The sequence below is a fragment of the Haematobia irritans genome, chromosome 4 (genome assembly GCF_050003625.1).
Source record: "Haematobia irritans isolate KBUSLIRL chromosome 4, ASM5000362v1, whole genome shotgun sequence".
NCBI lineage: Eukaryota > Metazoa > Arthropoda > Insecta > Diptera > Muscidae > Haematobia > Haematobia irritans.
Window position 1 is genome coordinate 86,887,436 of NC_134400.1, and position 23,803 is coordinate 86,911,238.

Here is a 23,803-nt window from a genome sequence, read left to right on the forward strand (position 1 = left end):
TTCGCCGCAGAAAGCCAGTTTGCCTTGAACTGCTGCTCGTCCTTAGCAGTTTTTTTGGCCTTCTTTAGGTTCCGCTTGACAATAGCCCAGTATTTCTCAATTGGGCGAAGCTCTGGCGTGTTGGGAGGGTTCTTGTCCTTGGGAACCACCTGCACGTTGTTGGCGGCGTACCACTCCATGGACTTTTTACCGTAATGGCAAGATGCCAAATCCGATCAAAACAGTACGGAACAACTGTGTTTCTTCAGGAAAGGCAGCAGACGTTTATTCAAACACTCTTTCACGTAAATTTCTTGGTTGACAGTCCCGGAAGCTATGAAAATGCTGCTTTTCAAGCCACAGGTACAGATGGCTTGCCAAACCAGATATTTTTTTGCGAACTTTGACAGTTTTATGTGCTTGAAAATATCTGCTACCTTTCCCCTTCCTTTTGCCGTATAAAACTCCTGTCCCGGAAGCTGCTTTGACGTAGGTTTCGTCGTCCATTACCACGCAGTCAAACTTCGTCAGAATTGTCGTGTTCAGCCTCCGGGATCGCGCTTTGGCCGTCGTATTTTGTTTATCATCGCGATTTGGAGTCACTACCTTCTTGTAAGTCGATAGTCCGGCTCGTTTTTTGGCTCGATGCACGGTTATAGACGATACACCCAGCTTATTTGCGGCATCTCGGAGAGAGAGGTTAAGGTTTCGCTTGAAACTACCGGCAACTCTCTTTGTCGTCTCAGCGGCTTCCGGTTTTCGATTTCCCCCCGATCCAGACTTCCTGGCTATCGATAAACGTTCCCCACATACTTTAATTACATTTGTAACGGTTGATTTGGCAACTTTTAGCGAATTTGCCAGCTTTGCGTGCGAGTAGCTCGGATTTTCGCGATGCGCGAGCAAAATTTTGATACGCTGCTCTTCATTCTTGGACGGCATTTTGACAACTGAAGAGTGAAGTCCAAAATCAAAATAGGAGCAACATTCTACACACACACACCTTCAAAATGAGGGGTGCTCAGGTTTTTTAAATGCAAAATTGAAAGAAATACGTCAAGTTTATATTGACCAAATTTTGACCGTATCACCCTTTAATGCTCTTATCTATTAACCAACGTTACTTAAATTTAAAATTTTTATGTATTAGACGATCTATTTAGCCATACATGTAGCTTGTACATAAATATATATTAGCCGATTTGCCCAAATTTCGATTTATTACCCAAACTAATTGAGCGATTTCCTCTTTTTTTAATATTGGAAGCAATATTAGTGGTATACAAACTCTATAGCTTTTAATACCAGACATTTCTGTTCAGATTATGATAAAACTCCCATAACTATGTACCCCTTAATGTTCTTACATATGGAAATGCGGGTTATCTCCCAATCCCCACAAACAATGTTTACTAATTCAGTAGGGGTGGTTTAGGTTATGATATAGTCGGCCCCGCCCGACTTTCTACTTTACTCACTTGTTATTGATTTATTATACCCTCCACCATAGGATGGGGGGTATACTAACTTTGTCATTCCGTTTGTAACACATCGAAATATTGCTCTAAGACCCCATAAAGTATATATATTCTGGGTCGTGGTAAAATTCTGAGTCGATCCAAGCATGTCCGTCCGTCCGACTGTCCGTCTGTTGAAATCACGCTAACTTCCGAACGAAACAAACTATCGACTTGAAACTTGGCGCAAGTAGTTGTTATTGATGTAGGTCAGATGGTATTGCAAATGGGCCATATCGGACCACTTTTACGTATAGCCCCCATATACACCGACGCTCAGATTTGGCTTGCAGAGCCTCTTAGAGGAGCAAAGTTCATCCGATCCGGTTGAAATTTGGTATATGGTGTTAGTATATGGTCTCTAACAACCATACAAAAATTGGTCCATATCGGTCCATAATTATATATAGCCCCCATATAAACCGATCCCCAGATTTTACTTGCGGAGCTTCTAAGATAAGCAAATTTCATCCGATCCGGCTGAAATTTGGTACATGGTGTTAGTATATGGTCTCTAACAACCATGCAAGAATTGGTCCATATCGGTCCATAATTATATGTAGCCTCCGTTTATACCGATCCCCAGATTTGACCTCCGGAGCCCCTTGGAAGAGCACAGTTCACCCGATCCGGTTGAAATTTTGTACGTGGTGTTAGTATATGGTATCTAACAACCATACAAAAATTGGTCCATATCGGTCTTAATTATATACCCCCCATTTAAACCGATCCATAGATTTGACCTCTGGAGCTCTTGGAGGAGCAAATTTCATCCGATCCGGTTGATATTTGGTAAGTGGTGAAATTTGGTACATAGCGCTAGTATATGGCCACTAACAACCATGCCAAAATTGGTCCATATCGATCTATATACATATGGCCGATCCCCAAATATAATCTACCAAAATTTTATTTCTATAGAAAATTTTGTCAAAATTTTATTACTACAGAAAATTTTGTCAAAATTTTATTACTATACAAAATTTGGTCAAGATTTTATTTCAATAGAAAATTTTATTTCTATGTGAAATTTTGTCAAAATTTTATTTCTATAGAAAATTTTGTCAAAATTTTATTACTATAGAAAATTTTGTTAAAATTTTATTTCTATAGAAAATTTTGTCAAAATTTTATTACTATAGAAAATTTTGTCAAGATTTTATTTCTATAGAAAATATTGTCAAAATTTTATTTCTATAGAAAATTTTGTCAAAATTTTATTATAATACAGAATTTTCTAAAGATTTTATTTCTATAGAAAAGTTTGTAAAAATTTTATTGGTATGTAAAGTTTTGTCACATTAAAATATAAAGGGTGATACGGTCAAAATTTGGTGAATATAAACTTGACGTATTTCTTTCAATTTTGCATTTAAAAAACCTGAACACCCCTCATTTTGAAGGAGTGTGTGTGTAGAATGTTGCTTCTATTTTGATTTTGGAATTCACTCTTCAGTTGTCAAAATTCCGCCCAAGCAAGAAGAGCAGCGTATCAAAATTTTGCTCGCGCATCGCGAAAATCCGAGCTACTCGCACGCAAAGCTGGCAAAATCGCTAAAAGTTGCCAAATCAACCGTTACAAATGTAATTAAAGTGTTTGGGGAACGTTTGTCGACAGCCAGGAAGTCTGGATCAGGGGGAAATCGAAAACCGGAAGCCGCTGAGACGACAAAGAGAGTTGCCGGTAGTTTCAAGCGAAACCCTAACCTCTCTCTCCGAGATGCCGCAAATAAGCTGGGTGTATCGTCTACAACCGTGCATCGAGCCAAAAAACGGGCCGGACTATCGACTTACAAGAAGGTAGTGACTCCAAATCGCGATGATAAACAAAATACGACGGCCAAAGCGCGATCCCGGAGGCTGTACATGACGATGCTGACGAAGTTTGACTGCGTGGTAATGGACGACGAAACCTACGTCAAAGCCTACTACAAGCAGCTTCCGGGACAGGAGTTTTATACGGCAAAAGGAAGGGGACAGGTAGCAGATATATTCAAGCACATAAAACTGTCAAAGTTCGCAAAGAAATATCTGGTTTGGCAAGCCATCTGTACCTGTGGCTTGAAAATCAGCATTTTCATAGCTTCCGGGACTGTCAACCAAGAAATTTACGTGAAAGAGTGTTTGAATAAACGTCTGCTGCCTTTCCTGAAGAAACACGGTTGTTCCGTACTGTTTTGGCCGGATTTGGCATCTTGCCATTACGGTAAAAAGGCCATGGAGTGGTACGCCGCCAACAACGTGCAGGTGGTTCCCAAGGACAAGAACGCTCCCAACACGCCAGAGCTCCGCCCAATTGAGAAATACTGGGCTATTGTCAAGCGGAACCTAAAGAAGACCACAAAAAAATGCTAAGGACGAGCAGCAGTTCAAGGCAAACTGGCTTTCTGCGGCGAAGAAGGTGGACAAGGTGGCTGTACAAAATCTGATGGCAGGTGTCAAGCGTGCGGCCCGGCAATTCGGATTTGGAAAAGCGAAAGCCTAACTGAATATTTTTCCTGAATTTTATACTAATTGAACTTGAAAAAGAAATTTAATTTGATTTTTTAAATAAACGATTTCACCGATTTACACGCGTTTTCCCTTGACCAAATTTTGACCGTATCACCCTTTATAGTATGTAATCGGCCTTTTTTGTTTAATATATACTCCGTATGGACTAACTTACAGTTGAGTAGACGGTGTTAAAAAGTTTTAAGATACCTTGCCATCGCAACCCAAGTAATTCGATTGGCAGTCTTCAGTAGAAGTTTCTACGCAATCCATGGTGGAGGGTACATAAGATTCGGTCTGGCCGAACTTACGGCCGTATATACTTGTTTTTGATTTTAGCGGCTAAATACGAACTTAATACCCAACTTAAGTTCTTTTGCGAAGGTTATGAAAATTACGAGAATTTTAAATTTTTATTGTGGCTGAGTTATGTTATAGTGCCAACAGAGCCAGAGCGAAAGTTTTGCAAATTGTAAAAATTAAATAATAATAAAATAAAAAAAAAAATAAAAACAATAAAATGTGAAGTTAGTGATTTTTTTTTAATTTCTTCATTCAAATGAGCTTCCCAGGCACAACTTCTAAAGCAATGCAAGGTATTCAAAAACGGAATACTTCCCTCCTACAAATCCATGTAAAATTCATTGGAGATGATCCAAGTTTGCACTACTTCCGGATCACAGATTGTGGATCCAAACTAAAGGTTTGCATGCAAATACACAGAAAAAAGATCACCAAAATATTCCCAATTAAAAAGTTGATTGAAGTTGAAACCTTTTTCAATTAAAAAATTAATTGATACTATTAATCTTTTAATCAAACTAAAAACATTAAGTCAATTAAGTCAATGATTGAAATTTTTTAAATTTTCAATTAAACAGTTAATTGATACAATTAACTATTTATTAAAAATCTGGAGAAAAAGACAGTTAAAAACTTAAGGACATATTTTTTAAATTCTTAATTAAAATTTTTTGAAACTATAAATTTTTGAATCAAACTAAAAAGGATTAAATATAGTTATACGAAGTGATTGAACTATAGTATAACGATTACAAATTGTTTCGTTTTTAATTAAAAAATAATTGAATTTTGCAATCATCATCAATTAAAAATTTAATTGCATCAATTAAAAAATTCATTGAAATTTGCTAATTAAAATTAATTTTTTAATCAAGTGTTTTTTTGATGCTCAATTAAAACTGTGATTGATACTATAATTTTCGTGATTGAAGACATTTCAATTAAAAAATTAATTGGATCAATTAATTTTGTGATTGAATCTGAAAAAAATTTTTGCGTGTAGTGACCATTTTAACCGTAGTTCATTCTTATTCTATTCTATTTTTGGAGATCGTACGAAAATGTTCTTCTGCTCTAGTTCATATTAAAATTATGTGTACGGTCATTGAACTTTAGTTCATAAAATGTTTGAGACATACTTAAGAAAAGAAAAATTTTTAATTGGGCTGTGAAAATTTCGAAAAAATAGTAAAATTTAACTTCAAGCAAATAATTTTTTTGCAACAAAAATAAGTTAAATTTAGTGTTAGTTCAACTACGGACTTTGTTTTAGTGCACATTCCTTCTATGTGTGTATAGAAGAATTTCCTAATAGGATTATCTGAGCATCTAGCGCGTAAATTTTATCGAGTTTGCCAATAAATGGGCTTTTCTGTCATTTGGATTAACAAATATATGTGCTAAATGAAATGACACTAGCCCAATCTTGCTTTGCAAGATTTTCTTCGAGTGTTAGTTCGGTTTTGACTTTGGCGATTGGCCAGGCTCTAGCCATAACAGATATATCCTCCTGTTTATTGATAATGAAAGTAATTTAAGGCGTCTCGCAACCATGTGCCATTAAAAGGTGGTCTTTGTTGCAGAATGTTGGATTTTGTGGTGCTTCGATGTCAATAAGTAAATCAATAAAAAAATCCAATTTAAATGCTCAGTTTAAACTGGTAATTTTTGAGGACGAAATACAACAGTTTGGGGACAAGAGTTAGACACTTTTTTGTTCTAGTTTTTGCCACTTGTACCTCATTGTCGAAGAGAGAAGTTCACCAATGTGGTATCACAATGGACTGAATAGTCTAAGTGAGCCTGATACATCGGGCTGCCACCTAACCTCACCTACCCCATTGTCGAAAACAGGACTATCCTTTTAAGCCATTATTTCCATTTAGTTCCTTACAAAAATCGGTATTTATAGAGCATTTAATGCAAACGGCTCTTACAGTACATGAGCAGAGCAGACGGCAAAGGAAAAATGAATTCTGCCTGCATTTGTTTTGTGTGTACGAGTTTTTTCCAAAATATTTACAAACCATTTGAGTTTTTTTTTTGCTTGTTTTTTTTTTCATTCTTCCTCCAATTTTAAATCTTCAAAAGCTCCCAAGATCCTCTTGTAGTGGAAAGGATGATTTTTATCCTTGAATTTACATGCATTATGGCTTACATGCAGCAAACCATTTCTCCTTGTATGTTAAAGTGGAATTTGGTATTGTAACAATGCAGCGGTAATTTGGACCAAATGTTGAAATGTGTGAGAGCAAGTTTGGCTTTCCATCCTTGCTGTGTTTAGCTTGGTACATATTCACATCCTTGATGGTGGCATTCCGTTCATACATTGTTTTTACTAAATTTGCATTCATTGCAAGCTTCGAATATTACCGTTTATTTGAGATCCCATTATTTTGCTTGCACCAACCACTCCGAATTTTATTTTTAGTTCTTCTCCTTGGTTTTCAAATCCTTTGAAATTGATTGTATTCGCACATGTTCTTCTTCTTTTTTCTCCACAACCGTTTAATGCATATGTATATTTTTCTATGATAGGGTCCTTCTTTGTACCCACATCAAAGGTAGAGAGTATAATTCATTTGGTACAAACCAAAGCAACAAAAAATTTATTTTTAGCGAAATTGTACAAATACGTGCCAACATTAAACTATATTTTACATTCCTTAAATTACAAATGCATTAAAAATAGAAATATTTAAATTATGCCATAAAATTAAAATATTAAAAATTTAACAAATACATAATTTTTAACTTATGACTTTTTTTTTAAATTTTAACTTTTACGACATCGATTTTGTTCAATTAAAAAATTATGATAAAAATCTGTTAAATTAAATTATTAAATTAAAACACACTTGTAAAAATCAGAAACCAAGTTAATTTAAATAAAAATAAATTAATTTAAATTATCTCACATTAAGTTAAACTGATCTAAATCACCGAGTCTCTACCCCAGTATTGTGCACTCGCAAATTTTCTAGTTTTTGTCCCTTCGATTTCAAATGTGTCCTTACCCCTAGCCAAAAGTATTACAGCAGTTTTAATATTACAACAAATGAACCAGCATATTTTAATATATTTCTGGGTATCACTTAATCGATTATTTTTATACAAAGTGAATTGAAATCATTTGATTTTTTTTAGTCCTAAATAACTGTGGTCAAATGGAAACACAAACCAACGAAATATAAAAACAATATAAATGGGCACAATAATTGTAAAACACTAAATTTTATATTTAAATTAATTACAAATAATTTGTTAAGATCCACGTAAACCACATGGCGGTTATGGTCACTTGGATAAACACACATAGGAAGAAATGTATTGTGAGCTTAGAGAGGATTATGAATATTCCAATTTAGCAATGATACCATTAGTTAACAAAAAGTTTATGAATCTAAAAAAAAAAATAATTTTAAATGATAAAAGTTACACTGCTGATTTGTACGTACAAGACAGTAATGGTGACCATGTTCTTTTTCATTCGAACAAAATTAGGTTTTCGAGATCATAGCCAGTTTAGAAGACAATCATTTTCACGTAGTTTTCTCGTCGGCTATGGTAAGCTCACTCATCTCCAGAGTCCCACTCTAGAGTGAATTATCAATTTTTAGTAGAGACTACTTTTCTGAAATCTGATAATCTCTCTCAGGAAATGAAGGAATTTTCACTTTGTATACACAAAAAAAAATAATAACTTGAATCCTTCGCGTATGAATTTTGGTATTGATTCCGAGCCAAAAATGCGACTTCTTTAAAATAAAGAAATTTTAGCGACCTTTCTGGCTTTAAATAATAAAATTAAAATTAGTATACAGGTCTCATTTATAAAATTTTCAGCCTCTTTTCGCGGTATATTAATTAAGCTATTCACGTACAAACAAAAGCCAGTTTAAAAATCAAAATACTTCATGTACAACATGTTTCCAAAAAAAAAAAAAAGAAACAAAAACTTTAAACCAAATATGCTAACTCCTCAAAATAAGTTTTACGGCCAATTTCATGTAGCTCCGTTAGGCTTTAACTGCCAGTTAACAGAAAATAAATTTCAAATATCTTCTCTCTGGTTAACTTTAACTGACAAATTTTCAGCAGTTAAGTTTCTAACTGACATATGCAATATATAGGCAAGATGACAGATATGTCCATAGTGCGGTTTAAAAGTTCGTTAGCTAACGTAGCACTAACGGAGCTTAATGAAAATGGGGGTTCGTCTATATTTGAAGCATTTTTATTTTAGGTTAGGTTAAAGTGACAGATCTATTTGACTCAGGCTCACGTAGGCCATATTACATATGGGCACTTAAATTTTTGTACCGTTGAAACCACCCGATTATTTTCTTGTCCTGAACCAACTTGATTGTTCCAAAAACATTACCAGACTGCTTAATTTAACTTTTTCTAGCTCCGCCAGTAATCTAAAGCTGTATTTCCCCAAAATTCGCTTGCGCCTTATACAAAATCCAGGCCACTCGTATAAGAGGTTTCTAATTAATTCCTTTTCCTCCGCATCATGACAGCTCATGCAGTACTCATTGTATTTCACGCCAATAGTTTTTGCAAACTCGCCTATCAGGCAACGACCCGTTGTAGCAGATATCAGGAGTTATATCTGACTGACCAACAGATTCTAGTTTCCCTGGAATACATAAGGTATTTCCTTTTCTTGCTTACTCATCCACAGGTAACAGGTTGGTAAAATGTCCCCGAAATTCGTTTTTATTATTCAACATAGTTCCCTTCAAGAGCGATACAACGATTATAACGACCTTCCAATTTATTGATACCATTTTGGTAGTACTCCTTCGGTTTTGCCTCAAAATAGGCCTCAGTTTCGGCGATCACCTCTTCATTGCAGCCAAATTTTTTCCCTGCGATCATCCTTTTGAGGTCTGCGAACAAGAAAAAGTCGCTGGGGGCCAGATCTGGAGAATACGGTGAATGGGGAAGCAATTCGAAGCCCAAGTCATGAATTTTTGCCATCTTTCTCAATGACTTGTGGCAAGGTGCGTTGTCTTGGTGGAACAACACTTTTTTCTTCTTCATATGGGGCCGTTTTGCCGCGATTTCGACCTTCAAACGCTCCAATAACGCCATATAATAGTCACTGTTGATGGTTTTTCCCTTCTCAAGATAATCGATAAAAATTATTCCATCAGAATCATCAACACGTTGTTGTTTTTGGTCAAATGTGAGCTCGCGCGGCACCCACGTTCCTTTGATATCCGTAAGGCCTCTGCTATCTCGATCAACTTCATTTTACGGTCATTCAAAACCATTTTGTGGATTTTTTGATGTTTTCGTCGGTAACCACCTCTTTCGGGCGTCCACTGCGTTCACCGTCCTCCGTGCTCATTTCACCACGCTTGAATTTTGCATACCAATCAATTATTGTTGATTTCCCTGGGGCAGAGGCCGGAAACTCATTATCAAGCCAAGTTTTTGCTTCCACCGTATTTTTGCCCTTCAGAAAACAGTATTTTATCAAAACACCAAATTCCTTTTTTCCATTTTTGTCACAATAACAAAAATTGCTTCACAAAAGACGCTCTATCTCACAAACTAATTGACTTACAGACGTCAAATTTTGACACGAATCATTTGAAGGTTGGTATCAGAGAACGGCTACGATCTACCGCAACCGATCAGTGTATTTAGTAAACACCAACATTTGCAATCTTAAAACACCAATTGGTAAAAAAAAAAATTTCAACCACCAATATCCAATGCAACCGACGACTGTCGGTGTTTGTTAACATTCTATGAGTGTTGGTCTCTGGAAAACACAGTAGTAAAGCAATCACACAAATTGGTTACCCATATCTCAGCACTTTGGTACAGTGTTTAAAATTTGTTTTCGTTTGAAGTAAATAAAAAATAAAATTTGCTATTTAAGAAAATACTTTAAAACAAAAGAGATTTTCGTTTGTTTAAAATTTCATCCCTGAGGAAATTATTTTTTTTATGGATGTAATAATACAATATGTATATCAATTTAAAAAGCGGGCTTACTCTTAAAAAGCTTTCAGCTGCTAAGTTAAAATACGATTGTTTTTAATTTTGTCAAATATTAAAAATGCCCTTTCAACAGAAGAGTTAAAAAAAAGATAACGAAAATAATGCTATTGGATAGTTGTTTGTATTTAGGATCTTCTTGTTGACTTTCCGCATCTTTTTTCTCATAACTCATGCTAGAATTGTTCCGAATTTGCTTGAGAATTGCTCCACTTTATATGGTCTGAAATAATTTTTTACCTCCAAAAATCCCCCCAAATAAATATTTCCCCTAAAAATCCCCCTAAACGTGAAAAAAACCCCTAACCTGGCAACACTGCTTTGGTATTCTCTTATTTGGTACTCTCTCAATTCTCGTGAGCGAATGCCAACTGCTGGTAATTGTTGTTGTTGAGTGCAATCACACTTAAGTGCCACACTCGTTTTTTCTTTACCGAGCGTTGTTACGATGTCCATTGGTTTAAGATTGCAAGGCACTGCATACGAACATTGTTATATACTAATGGTGTTTTTATTCTCGCATTTGTATCAATGTAAAAGATCGCATGGTAATTGGTGTCTTACTTACTGCCACCGACATTTTGTGGGTAAGATTGCAATACGAAAAAAAGCCACCGGTTGCAGTTCTCTGGTTGGTATTATATAAAAATAATATGCATTTAATACTAGTGACGCCATCTATGTGTCAGACCGGGGACTTATCAGCCAACCTGTTTTGTTCCTTTGGCCTGCCACCCAGGTGAATATTGTACTGCTCAGCCATCTCGTTGAGAGATTTGCGACAGTTTATGGCCGTTTTCGAGTTGCGGCAGTCGATGGTCGTATTGGAGTTAAGAAACATACACACAAAAAAATTATTTTCTGATTCAATCACGAAATTAATTGATCCAATTAATTTTTTAATTGAAATGTCTGCAATCACAGAAATGATAGTATCAATTAAAAAACAAGTATATACGGCCGTAAGTTCGGCCAGGCCGAAGCTTATGTACCCTCCATCATGGATTGCTTAGAAACTTCTAAACACTGCCGTCCACAATCGAATTACCTAAGTTGCGGTAACGCTTGCCGATGGCAAGGTATATTAAAACCTCCTAACACCATCTTCTAAATTGTATGTAAGTCCATACGTGGTATATATTAAATCAAAAAAGATCGATCCAATACGTATATAATTCAGTTTGACAAAGTAGACATAAAATTTTGACAAAATTTTCTACAGAAATAAAATTTTAACAAAATTTTCTACAGAAATAAAATTCTAACAAAATTTTCTATAGAAATAAAATTTTCACAAAATTTTCTATAGAAATAAAAATTTTGACAAAATTTTCTATAGAAAGAAAATTTTGACAAAAATTTCTACAGAAATAAAATTTTAACAAAATTTTCTATAGAAATAAACTTTTGACAAAATATTCTATAGAAATAAAATCTTGGTAGATTATTTTTGGCTCGAGTGGCAACCATGATTATGAACCGAATAAAATTTGAACAAATTTTCTATAGAAATAAAATTTTGACAAAATTTTCTATAGAAAAAAAATTTTGACAATGATGAAATTTTTATTATGAACCGAATAAAATTTTAACAAAATTTTCTCTAGAAATAAAATTTTGACAAAATTTTCTATAGAAATAAAATTTTGACAAAATTTTCAATATAAATAAAATTTTGGTAGATTATTTGTGGCTCTAGTGGCAACCTTGATTATGAACCAATATGGACCAATTTTTGTGTGATTGGACCAATTCTGGCACGGTTGTTAAAGATCATATACTAACACCATGTTCCAAATTACAACCGGATTGGATGAAATTTGCTTCTCTTGGAGACTTCGCAAGCCAAATCTGGGGATCGGTTTATATGGGGGCTATATATAATTATGAACCGATGTGGACCAATTTTTGCATGGTTGTTAGAGACCATATACCAACACCATATACCAAATTTCAGCCGGATCGGATGAAATTTTCTTCTCTTTGGGGCTCCGCAACCCAAATCTGGGGATCGGTTTATATTGGGGCTATATATAATTATGGACCGATGTGGACCAATTTTTGCATGATTGTTAGAGACCATATACCAACACCATATACCAAATTTCAGCCGGATCGGATGAAATTTGCTTCTCTTTGAGGCTCCGCAAGTCAAATCTGGGGATCGGTTTATATGGGGGCTATATATAATTATGGACCGATGTGAACCAATTTTTGCATGGTTGTTAGAGATCATATACCAACATCATGTACCAAATTTCAGCCGGGTCGGATGAAATATGCTTCTCTTAGAGGCTCCACAAGCCAAATCTGGGGATCGGTTTATATGGGGGCTATATATAATTATGGACCGATGTAGACCAATTTTTGCATGATTGTTAGAGACCATATACCAACACCATGTACCAAATTTCAGGCAGATCGGATGAAATTTGCTTCTTTTTGAGGCTCCGCAAGCCAAATCTGGGGATCGGTTTATATGGGAGCTATATATGATTATGAACCGATGTGGACCAATTTTTGCATGGTTGTTAGAGACCATATACCAATATCATGTACCGAATTTCAGGCGGATCGGATGAAATTTGCTTCTCTTTTAGGCTCCGCAAGCCAAATCTGGGGATCGGTTTATATGGGAGCTATATATGATTATGAACCGATTTGGACCAATTTTTGCATGGTTGTTAGAGACCATATGCCAACAGCATATACCAAATTTCAGCCGGATCGGATGAAATATGCTTCTGTTAGAGGCTCCACAAGCCAAATCTGAGGGTCCCTTTATATGGGGGCTATACGTAAAAGTGGACCGATATGGCCCATTTTCAATACCATCCGACCTACATCGATAACAACTACTTGTGCCAAGATTCATGTCGATAGCTTGTTTCGTTCGGAAGTTAGCGTGATTTCAACAGACGGACGGACGGACGGACGGACGGACATGCTTAGATCGACTCAGAATTTCACCACGACCCAGAATATATATACTTTATGGGGTCTTAGAGCAATATTTCGATGTGTTACAAACGGAATGACAAAGTTAATATACCCCCATCCTATGATGGAGGGTATAATTAATTGGCAGTCAATTAAAAAATTAATTGATCCAATTAAAAAATTAATTGATACTATTAATTCGTGTGACTGATTTTTATTTCAATTAAAAAATTTATTGATTCAATTACATTTTAATTGAATATTTCTTAAAACTCAATTAAGATTTTAATTGGAAAAATGTTGGTGAAATTGTTTAGGGTCCAAGGATTTTATTGCAGGTTGGTTAGGATAGGTAAGGTTATGTGGCAACGCTATGTATCAGGCTCACTTAGACTATTCAGTCAATTGGTATACCACAGTGGTGAACTTCTTTCTTATCACTGAGTGCTGCCCGATTCCATGTTAAGCTCAATGACAAGGGACCTCCTTTTTATAGCCGAGTCCGAACGGCTTTCCACATTCCAGTGAAACCACTTAGAGAAGCTTTGAAACCCTCAGAAATGTCACCAGCATTACTGAGGTGGGGTAATCCACCGCTGAAAAACTTTTTGGTGTTCGGTCGAAGCAGGAATCGAACCCACGACCTTGTGTATGCAAGGCGGGCATGCTAACCATTGCACCACGGTGGCTTTCGATACTAGGAATTTGGGTATCGCCATGGACATGAATTTGGGTATATTTCGCATCACAGTTGGCGAGTGTTACAGTGTCACTAAAGAGTCTATGGTAGTGATAGGGATACAATCGATTTTGAAATGCTGGCAGGGAATACAGACTCAAATAGAGTTGGACACTAAACGTGAACTGATAATTATAATTTGTAAAAATACTTTTCACAGAAAACGTGAATTTGATATAAAATTAGATATGTGCATATATTTTTTTTTCATTTACTGCTCAAGTGACAGCTGATGATTCGAACGATAGTCATTTGTTTGAATGATATATCAAAAAATCTGACAGACAAACGTACATTTAAAAAGTATGAAACCCCAAAAATATTTTTGAAAGCGATTTAATTTCAAATCGTTTTCTTTTCTAAGAAATGGGAACAATGAAAACTTATGCCTTGAGTAATTTGCCGGTTGGCAAATTTTGTGAAAGATTCGGGACATATCCTGGAGACGAAATTCCAGGACAATCCAAGCGAATCCCGTTCATCTGGCAAGCCTACTTTTCTCGCCCATTTTGCAATATTAGGCTTATTGTTCAGCTTCCTTCCTGTCCAATATAACGCCAAGGTATGTTGCACACTCGCCAAAGGGAATTTCAATACCACCTAAGGAGATGGACTTAACCGTGGGTAGGGATGCCAGACGAGCTCTTTTAAAGAGCACATGTGCTCTTTTTTTCAAAATGTGCTCTTTAAACAAGACAGACCAAAAGAGCACGTAAAAGTGCTCTATTTTTAGTTAAGTGCGCTTTTTATGCATCACAGCAAATATTAATCCAACGCGATTCAATAAATGGTAAAAGTAAACTGAAAATACGTAAATGTCGCAGAAAGAGATTTTCCTAGCCGTTATTTTTTAATTAAATAGTGTTTTACTTTATATATCAGAGTCGTAGAAGAGCACGTCGATGTTGCTTCTTCACTTTTCTAAATGTAAACAAACTTCTTCAATAACATTTTTCATAAACACACCAAACAGATGACTTTCAAAGTATTGTAAGAAAATTAGCTTGAGTTGAATGTGGGTTATTTTATGTTTATGGTATGAACCTTTTTGTTATGTTTAAATGAATTATATTTCAATAAATTGGAATTAAATGTGTTTTCTTTTATTTGAAAAGGTGTGCTCCATTTTTTTCGTATGTGCTCTTTTTATAAGTTGAATGTACTCTTTTTGCGTCTTCAAAATCTGGCATCCCTAACCGTGGGAATTTTGCGTTCTATGCCGTACATGACTAGTACAAGCAATTTAATCCATGTCCTATGTCAGCATTTACCCATTTGCAAAATTTACCTCTAGACCATGCTCCTTCGCCCCTTTCTCAGTCGTCCGTAGGACTCTCTGTATAATATCTCTAATAGTGGATGGGAATTTTCCCCTGACTGCAAGAGCAACATCGTCTGCGTATGTCATCACTTTTATCAGTTTTTGTTTTTCTAAGGATACCAGCAGGAGGTTGTTTATAGCAACATTCCAGAGAAGAGGTAATAGAACTACTCCTTGGAGGGTTCAATAGTTAGATGAGACTACTCCCGCTGGGGACTGTAGAATCTGAAGAACTCCGGGGGAATCGGATATTTTTGTCCTTAGATATGGTATATCGATTAATCAAGGAGTAGAAGCGGATTTTGTCACGATAATTTCGAAGACCAGTATCGTAAAGCTTAAAGCGTAAACTTTTCTCTTAGTGAAAAGATCTTTGTTTCAACGATTTTTTTCTCAATAGTGTGCATAATTTTGTATCCTAAAATGTAGACTGCAGTATCACAGGCAGAGAATGAAGCCGACCCATTTTTGCCGGCGGCGGCTGACACTAATTTTTTGCCTCCGACGGCGGCGGCTTGATGGCTAAGCCGATATAAATTCGTCTATTCGGCGGCGGACAATTATCCATTATAAAATCGATTTGAGGTAATCCGAATGGTAATGAGATTAGTTGTACAGCCAAACTTACAATCAAATTTTCATTTCATTTACATTTTCTGAGCTAAAGGCCGGTATGCACCTCTAGCGAAATTTTCGGTAGCAAAAATTTATTTAAGTCTACAACAAAAAAACAGGGTTGTGTACACAATTTTTAAACCAGCTAATCGCTTTTAAAAATTGTTAATATATGTTCCAAATATTCCTCAAATAAATTGTTTATTATTTACAGACCTTTTAAAACTTTTACGCACACAATGATTGTAATAAATTAAATGTTTGCTGCCAAAATATGCTTTTGACAACCCTGTTATTTTCATTAGAGGTGCGTACTAGCTTACGAAATTGAATGCTACCGAAAATTTCGTTAGCATAAATAGCAATGCATTTCTTATGGGAATGAAATTTTTCGCTAGAGGTGCATACCGGCCTTAAATGGTTGCAAAGCTATTATAGAAACATGATACTGATGGATTTTGGGTTGAAAGTTAAACATTTTAACAAAAAATACAACAATTATTTATAAATTTTTCTGATTTAAATCAATATTTTTGATTACTTGGCGGCTACTTATGAGTCGAGATGAGTCGATATATTCGGCGGCGGCTTCGGCTGGAAGAAACTGGTCGGCGGCGGCTAAAATCGGCGGCGCGACTCGGCGGCTTCATTCTCTGATCACAGGTATTCAGTCAATATTTTTTTGCAGTATACTCTCTAACTGTCTATGTTATTGTTCTGTTGCAGCAATTGCTGTAAATGCTATTTAACCGGGCTATTAATTGAACAATCATGTCCCCCCTGGTATGTAGTAACAAGCAATTTAATCCATGTCCCATGTCATTGTTGCAGCCTGTGACCCAACCAAATCGGAATAATGCTCATGAAACCACCAAAACCATGGTGTTTTTGTCTGTTGCTGTCTGTATTCCTGTGGTTTATTTATGCGCATTTTGTCGAGAAAAATATGTTCATCTGACCTAGTGCGACTCTTGTCGTTTTGTTTTTTTTTTCTGTTGTGTTATTTTTTTCTGCCGCAGAATTTGCCCCGCCATTTGTATTTGCAACACCACCATCTCATGTCCTTTCCAGTTAAGCCTTTTTTTTGCTCATGCCTTTATTTTCATTTCCATTGCAGATTAATACAGCGTGACACACGGCCAACACCTATCATCAAATGCCGCATGGGTAGTGGGAAACATACAAGAGGTGTTTCCCCAGCTCCGGATCATCGCACTGAGGCACGTTTGCGTATCGACCCCAAAGTTCTGGTTTTTGTGGAGACCACATATTCCGGACTGGGTCGTGATATTGCAGAATTGCTTGTCTACAATAGAATAAAGTGAGTAACAATTAACCAATTAGACACCAGTAGAATATTTATTTGTATAGACATTATTTTATTATTATTCAAGCGACCAGGATAATATTCCTTGAAAACTATGTGTATAATACTTGAAATCTATCTTGGAATCAAGCAATATTTTTTAGTTAGAGAAGGTCAACCTGAAAGAACTGACGAAGGCTTGTGTTAGTTGTTTTTGTACTGTGTCTTTAGTTATAGTTTTATTATGTCAGCTCCCTCCCGCACATTAGAGTTAACTTTAAAGAAAGTTATGCTAATTTGAAAGATCTATGATGCCTTTTACATAACTTCAACTTATTCCCAAAACTTTTATGTCTTCCACAAAAGTTGAAATGCGTCACATTCAATTCGCTTGGGAATTTCTAATAAACGAAATGTCTCTGCAATGCTTCACCCATTTTGAAGAAGATATCATTAGGTCACAATCTGTCGCCTCTTCAAACATCTGCCTTTGGGACATTTTGTTTATGGAATATTAGCAAAAACAAATATGCCGAGTGTCTTTGTAATTGAGTAGGGTCCATCCATCCTCTGAGCATTGGGCTATAATTATGAAAATTGGCCACAACAGTCTAAATTTGTTTAGCAACCACACCATTCAGCACACACACCAGACACTAAGAAGTGAATATGTTGGGAGTAAGTTTGTAAAATTTCCTAATCGTATTTGGATAAGAAATTATTATGATTTTAGTTTGGGGATTTTGGGAGGACAATTTATAATAGAGAAGTAAAATTTGATTGGAATTACATAAACGGAATTTCATATGGAAACATGGCGAAAACATCGGAAGTTGTTATACGGGCACAATACCCCAACAAACAAAGCGTCGCCAATGAAGTAGTGAAAATGCTCTTTTTGGATCCAGAAGTGGTGAAAAATGGGCGCAGAAGCGATGAATTTTTAACATGGGCTTGTGATTTTATGATTTTAATGTATTCTAACAGTAGTTTGAAATTTGAAACAAAACACATAAAATCTGGAATTTTTTCAGTTTCAAGCAATTTTCGTGATCAGTGCACTTTCAGTACCCACATGTAGTGGAGGCCTTTCCAAATGGACCGATAAAAACTAAATCCTATACGCGTTTTGTGGGTCTAAAATACCGGTATATTTACAATTTCAGGCAAATTGGATAAAAACTACGGTTTCTATAAGCCCAAGACCCCAAATCGGTTGATCAGTCTATATGGGGGCTATATCAAAACATGGACCGATACTCACCGTTTTCGGCACACCTCTTTGTAGTCCCAAAATATCTCTAGATTTCAAATTTCGGGCAAATTGGATAAAAACTATGGTTTCTATAAGCTCAAGACCCCAAATCGGTTGATCAGTCTATATGGGGGCTATACCATAACATGGGCCGATACTCAACATTTTCGGCACACCTCTTTGTAGTCCCAAAATACCTCTAGATTTCCATTTTCAATCAAATTGGATAAAAACTACGGTTTCTATAAACCCAAAACCCCAAATCGGTTGATCAGTCTATATGGGGGCTATATAAAAACCTGAACCGATATAGCCCACCTTCCAACTTAACCTGCCTGCAGAGAAAAGACGTGTTCGTGCAAAATTTCAGCACTATTGCTTTATTATTGAAGACTGCATCGTGATTACAACAGACAGACTGTAACAATCCACCTGTGACGGCCCTACTCCCCTTGAGAATGGCTAACTCCTTGCCGCCGGCCGTGCTCAGTCTTGGGGCGGTTCTTTCTCGTTGAGAGTAGGTTCGAATACGTTTCCATAAAAGTTAAAAATTAAGGTAGCTCTTTGTTAGAAAAATTAAAATAGAAAGAAAAGAAGAACAAATAATTTGTGAATGATGTACGAGATGAGTTGCAGCATTAGATGGTGTTTTGCTGCCATTTTTCAAAATCCCACCCAACCATACTGACTATGTATTTGGTCAGCCCTAGGGTCCTCTACCGCCTTTACCAACGCCTTTCGCGAATTAAGAAATCACTGAATTCTAAAACATAATTATTATTGAATATTTACATCGAAAATGGGACTAGATTTAAAAAATACAAGGAAATGAATAAAATGATTCCGCGGAAGGAATGGCGATTAAGTTATTAGAATAAATAATAAAAGTTTATAATTTTAGTTTATATGTTAATAATAAAAATAGTTAAAAGAAATAATTAAAACTTAGGGTTAAAAAAAAAACACAAAAATGATTGTAAATCATTGAATTTAGTTATTGTCTCGTGTATTGAGCGTATGCAAATAACGATAAAAAAAAAAAACTAATTTGGACTCACCATTTGTTATCCTCGATGTCCTCAGGCCTGTGACTTCGGGTTTGATCCGTAATTTGTTCATGAAATTTTTAATAAAAGTTATCGAATTTGCATTGCTCAATTTTGAAGTAATTTCTTATTCCGTATTTATGTCCATATTTATAACTGAACAAAATTTATTAGTAGGTATAATCCGGACCCTTTTGATTTGAAGTTTTCTTCATCCAGATAATAATCAATAAAAATTTAGTTTGGGTTAATTCTGTGTTTCTTCCTGGATTATACGGTTAAACAATGTGGTCTACGGCAAATAAAAAATCCACAAAGGATTTATCAAGAAAATTCAGGTTTGGTCTAAGTTGAATGAAATCCGGAGCAATAACTTTGGATTGCGCTAAAATATCCCCGCGAAGGTCCACTATAATTTGCTGACAAAATAAAAAAAATTCACAAGCCTTTCCCGAAAGATATAAACTTACCAATCTATGGGCTTTTTATTGAGAATAATAAAAAAATATATAATTCCAAACAATTGCATTAGCGGATAACACAATATCGCGAATTGGGATTTTTCTTTAAATGTTAATTATTTTTATTACAATGTTTCTTTATAATTGAATTGACTGGAATGTTCAGCTTGCAATTTGAAATGAAAATTTCTTCACGTTGAAAATATAAAATACAAAAGACACAGCAAAGGCTGCTTGGTTTAGAATAAATTTGAACAAGTTGAATCATTCCTTAACATATAGCAGCAATGCAAAATTGAAATGAAAAATTTTCAAATTTGGAAACTTTAAATAGAAAAGAAACAGCATTGGCTGCTTTGTTTCTATTGTAATTAATTTGAACAAGTGGGAACAAACTAGTATTGCTCCAAATTAGGACAACGCTACAAGACGGACATGCTTAAATCGTCGTAGAATTTCTCCCTGATCAAGAATATATTTATACTTTTTTTATTGTTATTTTCTATAGTCTATAGATTACAATATCCTTACACACAAAAAATTTTTTTTCTGAATCAATCACGAAATTAATTGATCCAATTAATTTTTTAATTGAAATGTCTTCAATCACAGAAATGATAGTATCAATTAAAAAATTAATTGACAGTCAATTAAAAAATTAATTGATCCAATTAAAAAATTAATTGATACTATTAATTTGTGTGATTGATTTTTATTTCAATTATAAAATTTGTTGATTCAATTAAATTTTTAATTGAATATTTTTTAAAACTCAATTAAGATTTTAATTGGAAAAATGTTCGTGAATTTTTTTTTCTGTGTACAGACTAAAATATAAACGTTATGGATACATATTTACAAATTCTAGATTTATTGATAACATAATTCATTCATTCAAATATAGTATAATTTTACGCTTTAAAGAGCATCTATTTTCAGAAAGATCAATAAAGTGGTAGTACTTGTTGAAATCATAAAAGAGAAGACGAAGAGAGACATGGTTAGCATAGTCTCTCTGAAAGTATTGAATAGCCAATAACGTAAAGTTTCTTACGCTTTATATAGTCGGAAATCGATACTTCGATGTTTTACAAACGGAATGAAAAACGTATTATACCCCCCCTCAACAATCTATGGTGGTGGGTATAAAAAGTTAAAATTAACAACTAAAAATATGAAAAAAGCGAGTTATTGAATTACAAGAAATTCCTGTGTAGTGAAAATGAAGATCATCTTTGGGAGGATGTTTTTGGAAGTGCTTTTAAAGTTGGGCATATCGAACAACTTCCAATTGTTTTTTTGCTGGGATAGAAAGCTCTTTAAAAAATATCCTCCCAAAGATGATAACTAAGGAAGTTATTTTAGTTAATTTTTTTTTTAACTCTCTGTTTTCATATTTGTAAGGAATAATTTAAAATGTTTTTGTTTCAAATACGTTTCGTTTCCTCCGAACGTCCAATATTAAACGTTCTTTTGTAAAAAGCCCCCATTTCTGGCGAGCTACAGCCGCAGCAAAAAGCCAAGAGTGCCACCGCTTTTCCACAAATCCTGTCCATTACATTTTGAATTTTAATTGTTTTAAAATTGTTAAAGCCTTTAAAATTATGTTGAATCAACGAGGGAGGACTTACTCACAATGGACACGTATTTTAAAATGTTTAAATATATTAAATTTATAGAATTTTTTCTCAAAATTTTATTTCTATAGAAAATTTTGTCAAAATTTTGTTTCTATAAAAAATTGAAGTACCTTTTAGTTTGAGAGAATATTTTGCAAAATCTACCAAAACATCAAGAATTCTACCAATCCACTATGGCGATTTTAGCAGCAAAAAGTCAAATTTTCAACTTTAGATTTTTAATATTTTCTAGATGGGGTTTACTAACGAACATATTGATAGTAAAAAATCAAAATAAATTGTTATTGTTGGCAACCCTGTTTATGCACAAACAGCCGTTAATATTGACAAAACTTTTAATAGGTGGCAACAAGAGTAAAGCAGCGCAATTTTCTTAAAATTAAAAACTGTTTTTAGATAAATATTTTTATAAAAAAAAAAATATATGTAAGTATGAGTTCTAATACTCAAGGAGAGTAGTTTAACTTTATACAAATAGAATTTGCTAAATTTTTGTATTTCGTAGTTATTTTGATGGTTTTTTTGAGTGTACTTTTTTGTGAAATTTTGAAGAGTTTTATCGTTTTTCGTGGAGTAAAACTAAAAATGTTTTGAAGTGTCATGGGAAATTTTTACATGTGATTGTTTGTGGAAATCTCCAGTTTTATGCCATGGCAAAATGAGAGATTTTTTCAGCAACACACAGGTTTAATATTTTTGAAATCTTTGAGTGTTTGTTTGCAAATAAGAGAAATGATTCGAATTATATATAGAAATTACATATTACAGGCGTAGTCTTGGCAGCAAGAAAAAGAAAAACTAAAAATTAAAAGAAAAAGTTTTGGGTCTTCATGTCGAAAAGCCGAAATCAAATGGCAGTGGAAACGAACGTGAGAAGAGCATCTTCCGCATCTTTTACTCGGAGAGTCACTAAACGTTGTAAAAGGCTTGGATTACAAAAAACAACTAAAATTGCAAAAAATTTTGTTAAGGAGTAATCGTATGATCTTTGTGTGAACTAGAAAGTTGTTCATAAATATATAGGCTACATTTCTTACCATGATTGTTTGGTAAAATTTTCCATAGTTCATGAGCTATAGTACACGCAGAGAAGAAACATGATTGTCACAATCATAATCGAAGAGCAAAATAATATGCTAGGAGCTATTTTTGTGGCGACCATGTAACATTTTCACCTACAACCATGTTGGCTCAGTGAACATGGTTCTAAGAAAAATAAAATTGTCCTCATCTAAAATGTTATTATATTGATAAAAAGAATTTTGTTGGAATCAAAAGACAATGGTCACGATCTAAAATGTTATGGTGTTCGTCAAAAATGTTTTTCTTCTAGTTAAAAGAACATGGTCATAACCTATAATGTTATGATCTTTATGAAAAAACTTTTTTCGTCGTCGAAAAAAAGACGCCACTTGAGAAAACAAAACACAAAATTAACTTTATTTATAAACTAATTCATTTTTTATTTGTATCGTGTGTACCTGTTCAATGTTTTTAAAGGGTGATTCTTTTGAGGTTAGGATTTTCATGCATTAGTATTTGACAGATCACGTGGGATTTCAGACATGGTGTCAAAGAGAAAGATGCTCAGTATGCTTTGACATTTCATCATGAATAGCCGAACGATCTGCCACAACGTCGAATTTTCAGTGAATGGGCCCTAGAAAAGTTGGCAGAAAATCCGCTTTTTTATCGACAAATTTTGTTCAGCGATGAGGCTCATTTCTGGTTGAATGGCTACGTAAATAAGCAAAATTGCCGCATTTGGAGTGAAGAGCAACCAGAAGCCGTTCAAGAACTGCCCATGCATCCCGAAAAATGCACTGTTTGGTGTGGTTTGTACGCTGGTGGAATCATTGGACCGTATTTTTTCAAAGATGCTGTTGGACGCAACGTTACGGTGAATGGCGATCGCTATCGTTCGATGCTAACAAACTTTTTGTTGCAAAAAATGGAAGAACTGAACTTGGTTGACATGTGGTTTCAACAAGATGGCGCTACATGCCACACAGCTCGCGATTCTATGGCCATTTTGAGGGAAAACTTCGGAGAACAATTCATCTCAAGAAATGGACCGGTAAGTTGGCCACCAAGATCATGCGATTTGACGCCTTTAGACTATTTTTTGTGGGGCTACGTCAAGTCTAAAGTCTACAGAAATAAGCCA

The 23,803-nt window shown here is 34.9% G+C and overlaps 1 protein-coding gene across 2 annotated transcripts in view; it reads left to right on the plus strand.

The window, feature by feature from the left end:
* Nucleotides 1-23,803, plus strand: part of sfl (N-deacetylase and N-sulfotransferase sfl) — a 554,720-nt gene that overhangs the window by 372,120 nt on the left and 158,797 nt on the right. For both annotated transcript variants that reach the window (XM_075305924.1, XM_075305925.1), the window contains exon 4: nt 17,046-17,249. In XM_075305924.1, coding sequence (XP_075162039.1) covers nt 17,046-17,249 — 204 coding nt within the window. The remainder of the gene's footprint in view (nt 1-17,045; nt 17,250-23,803) is intronic.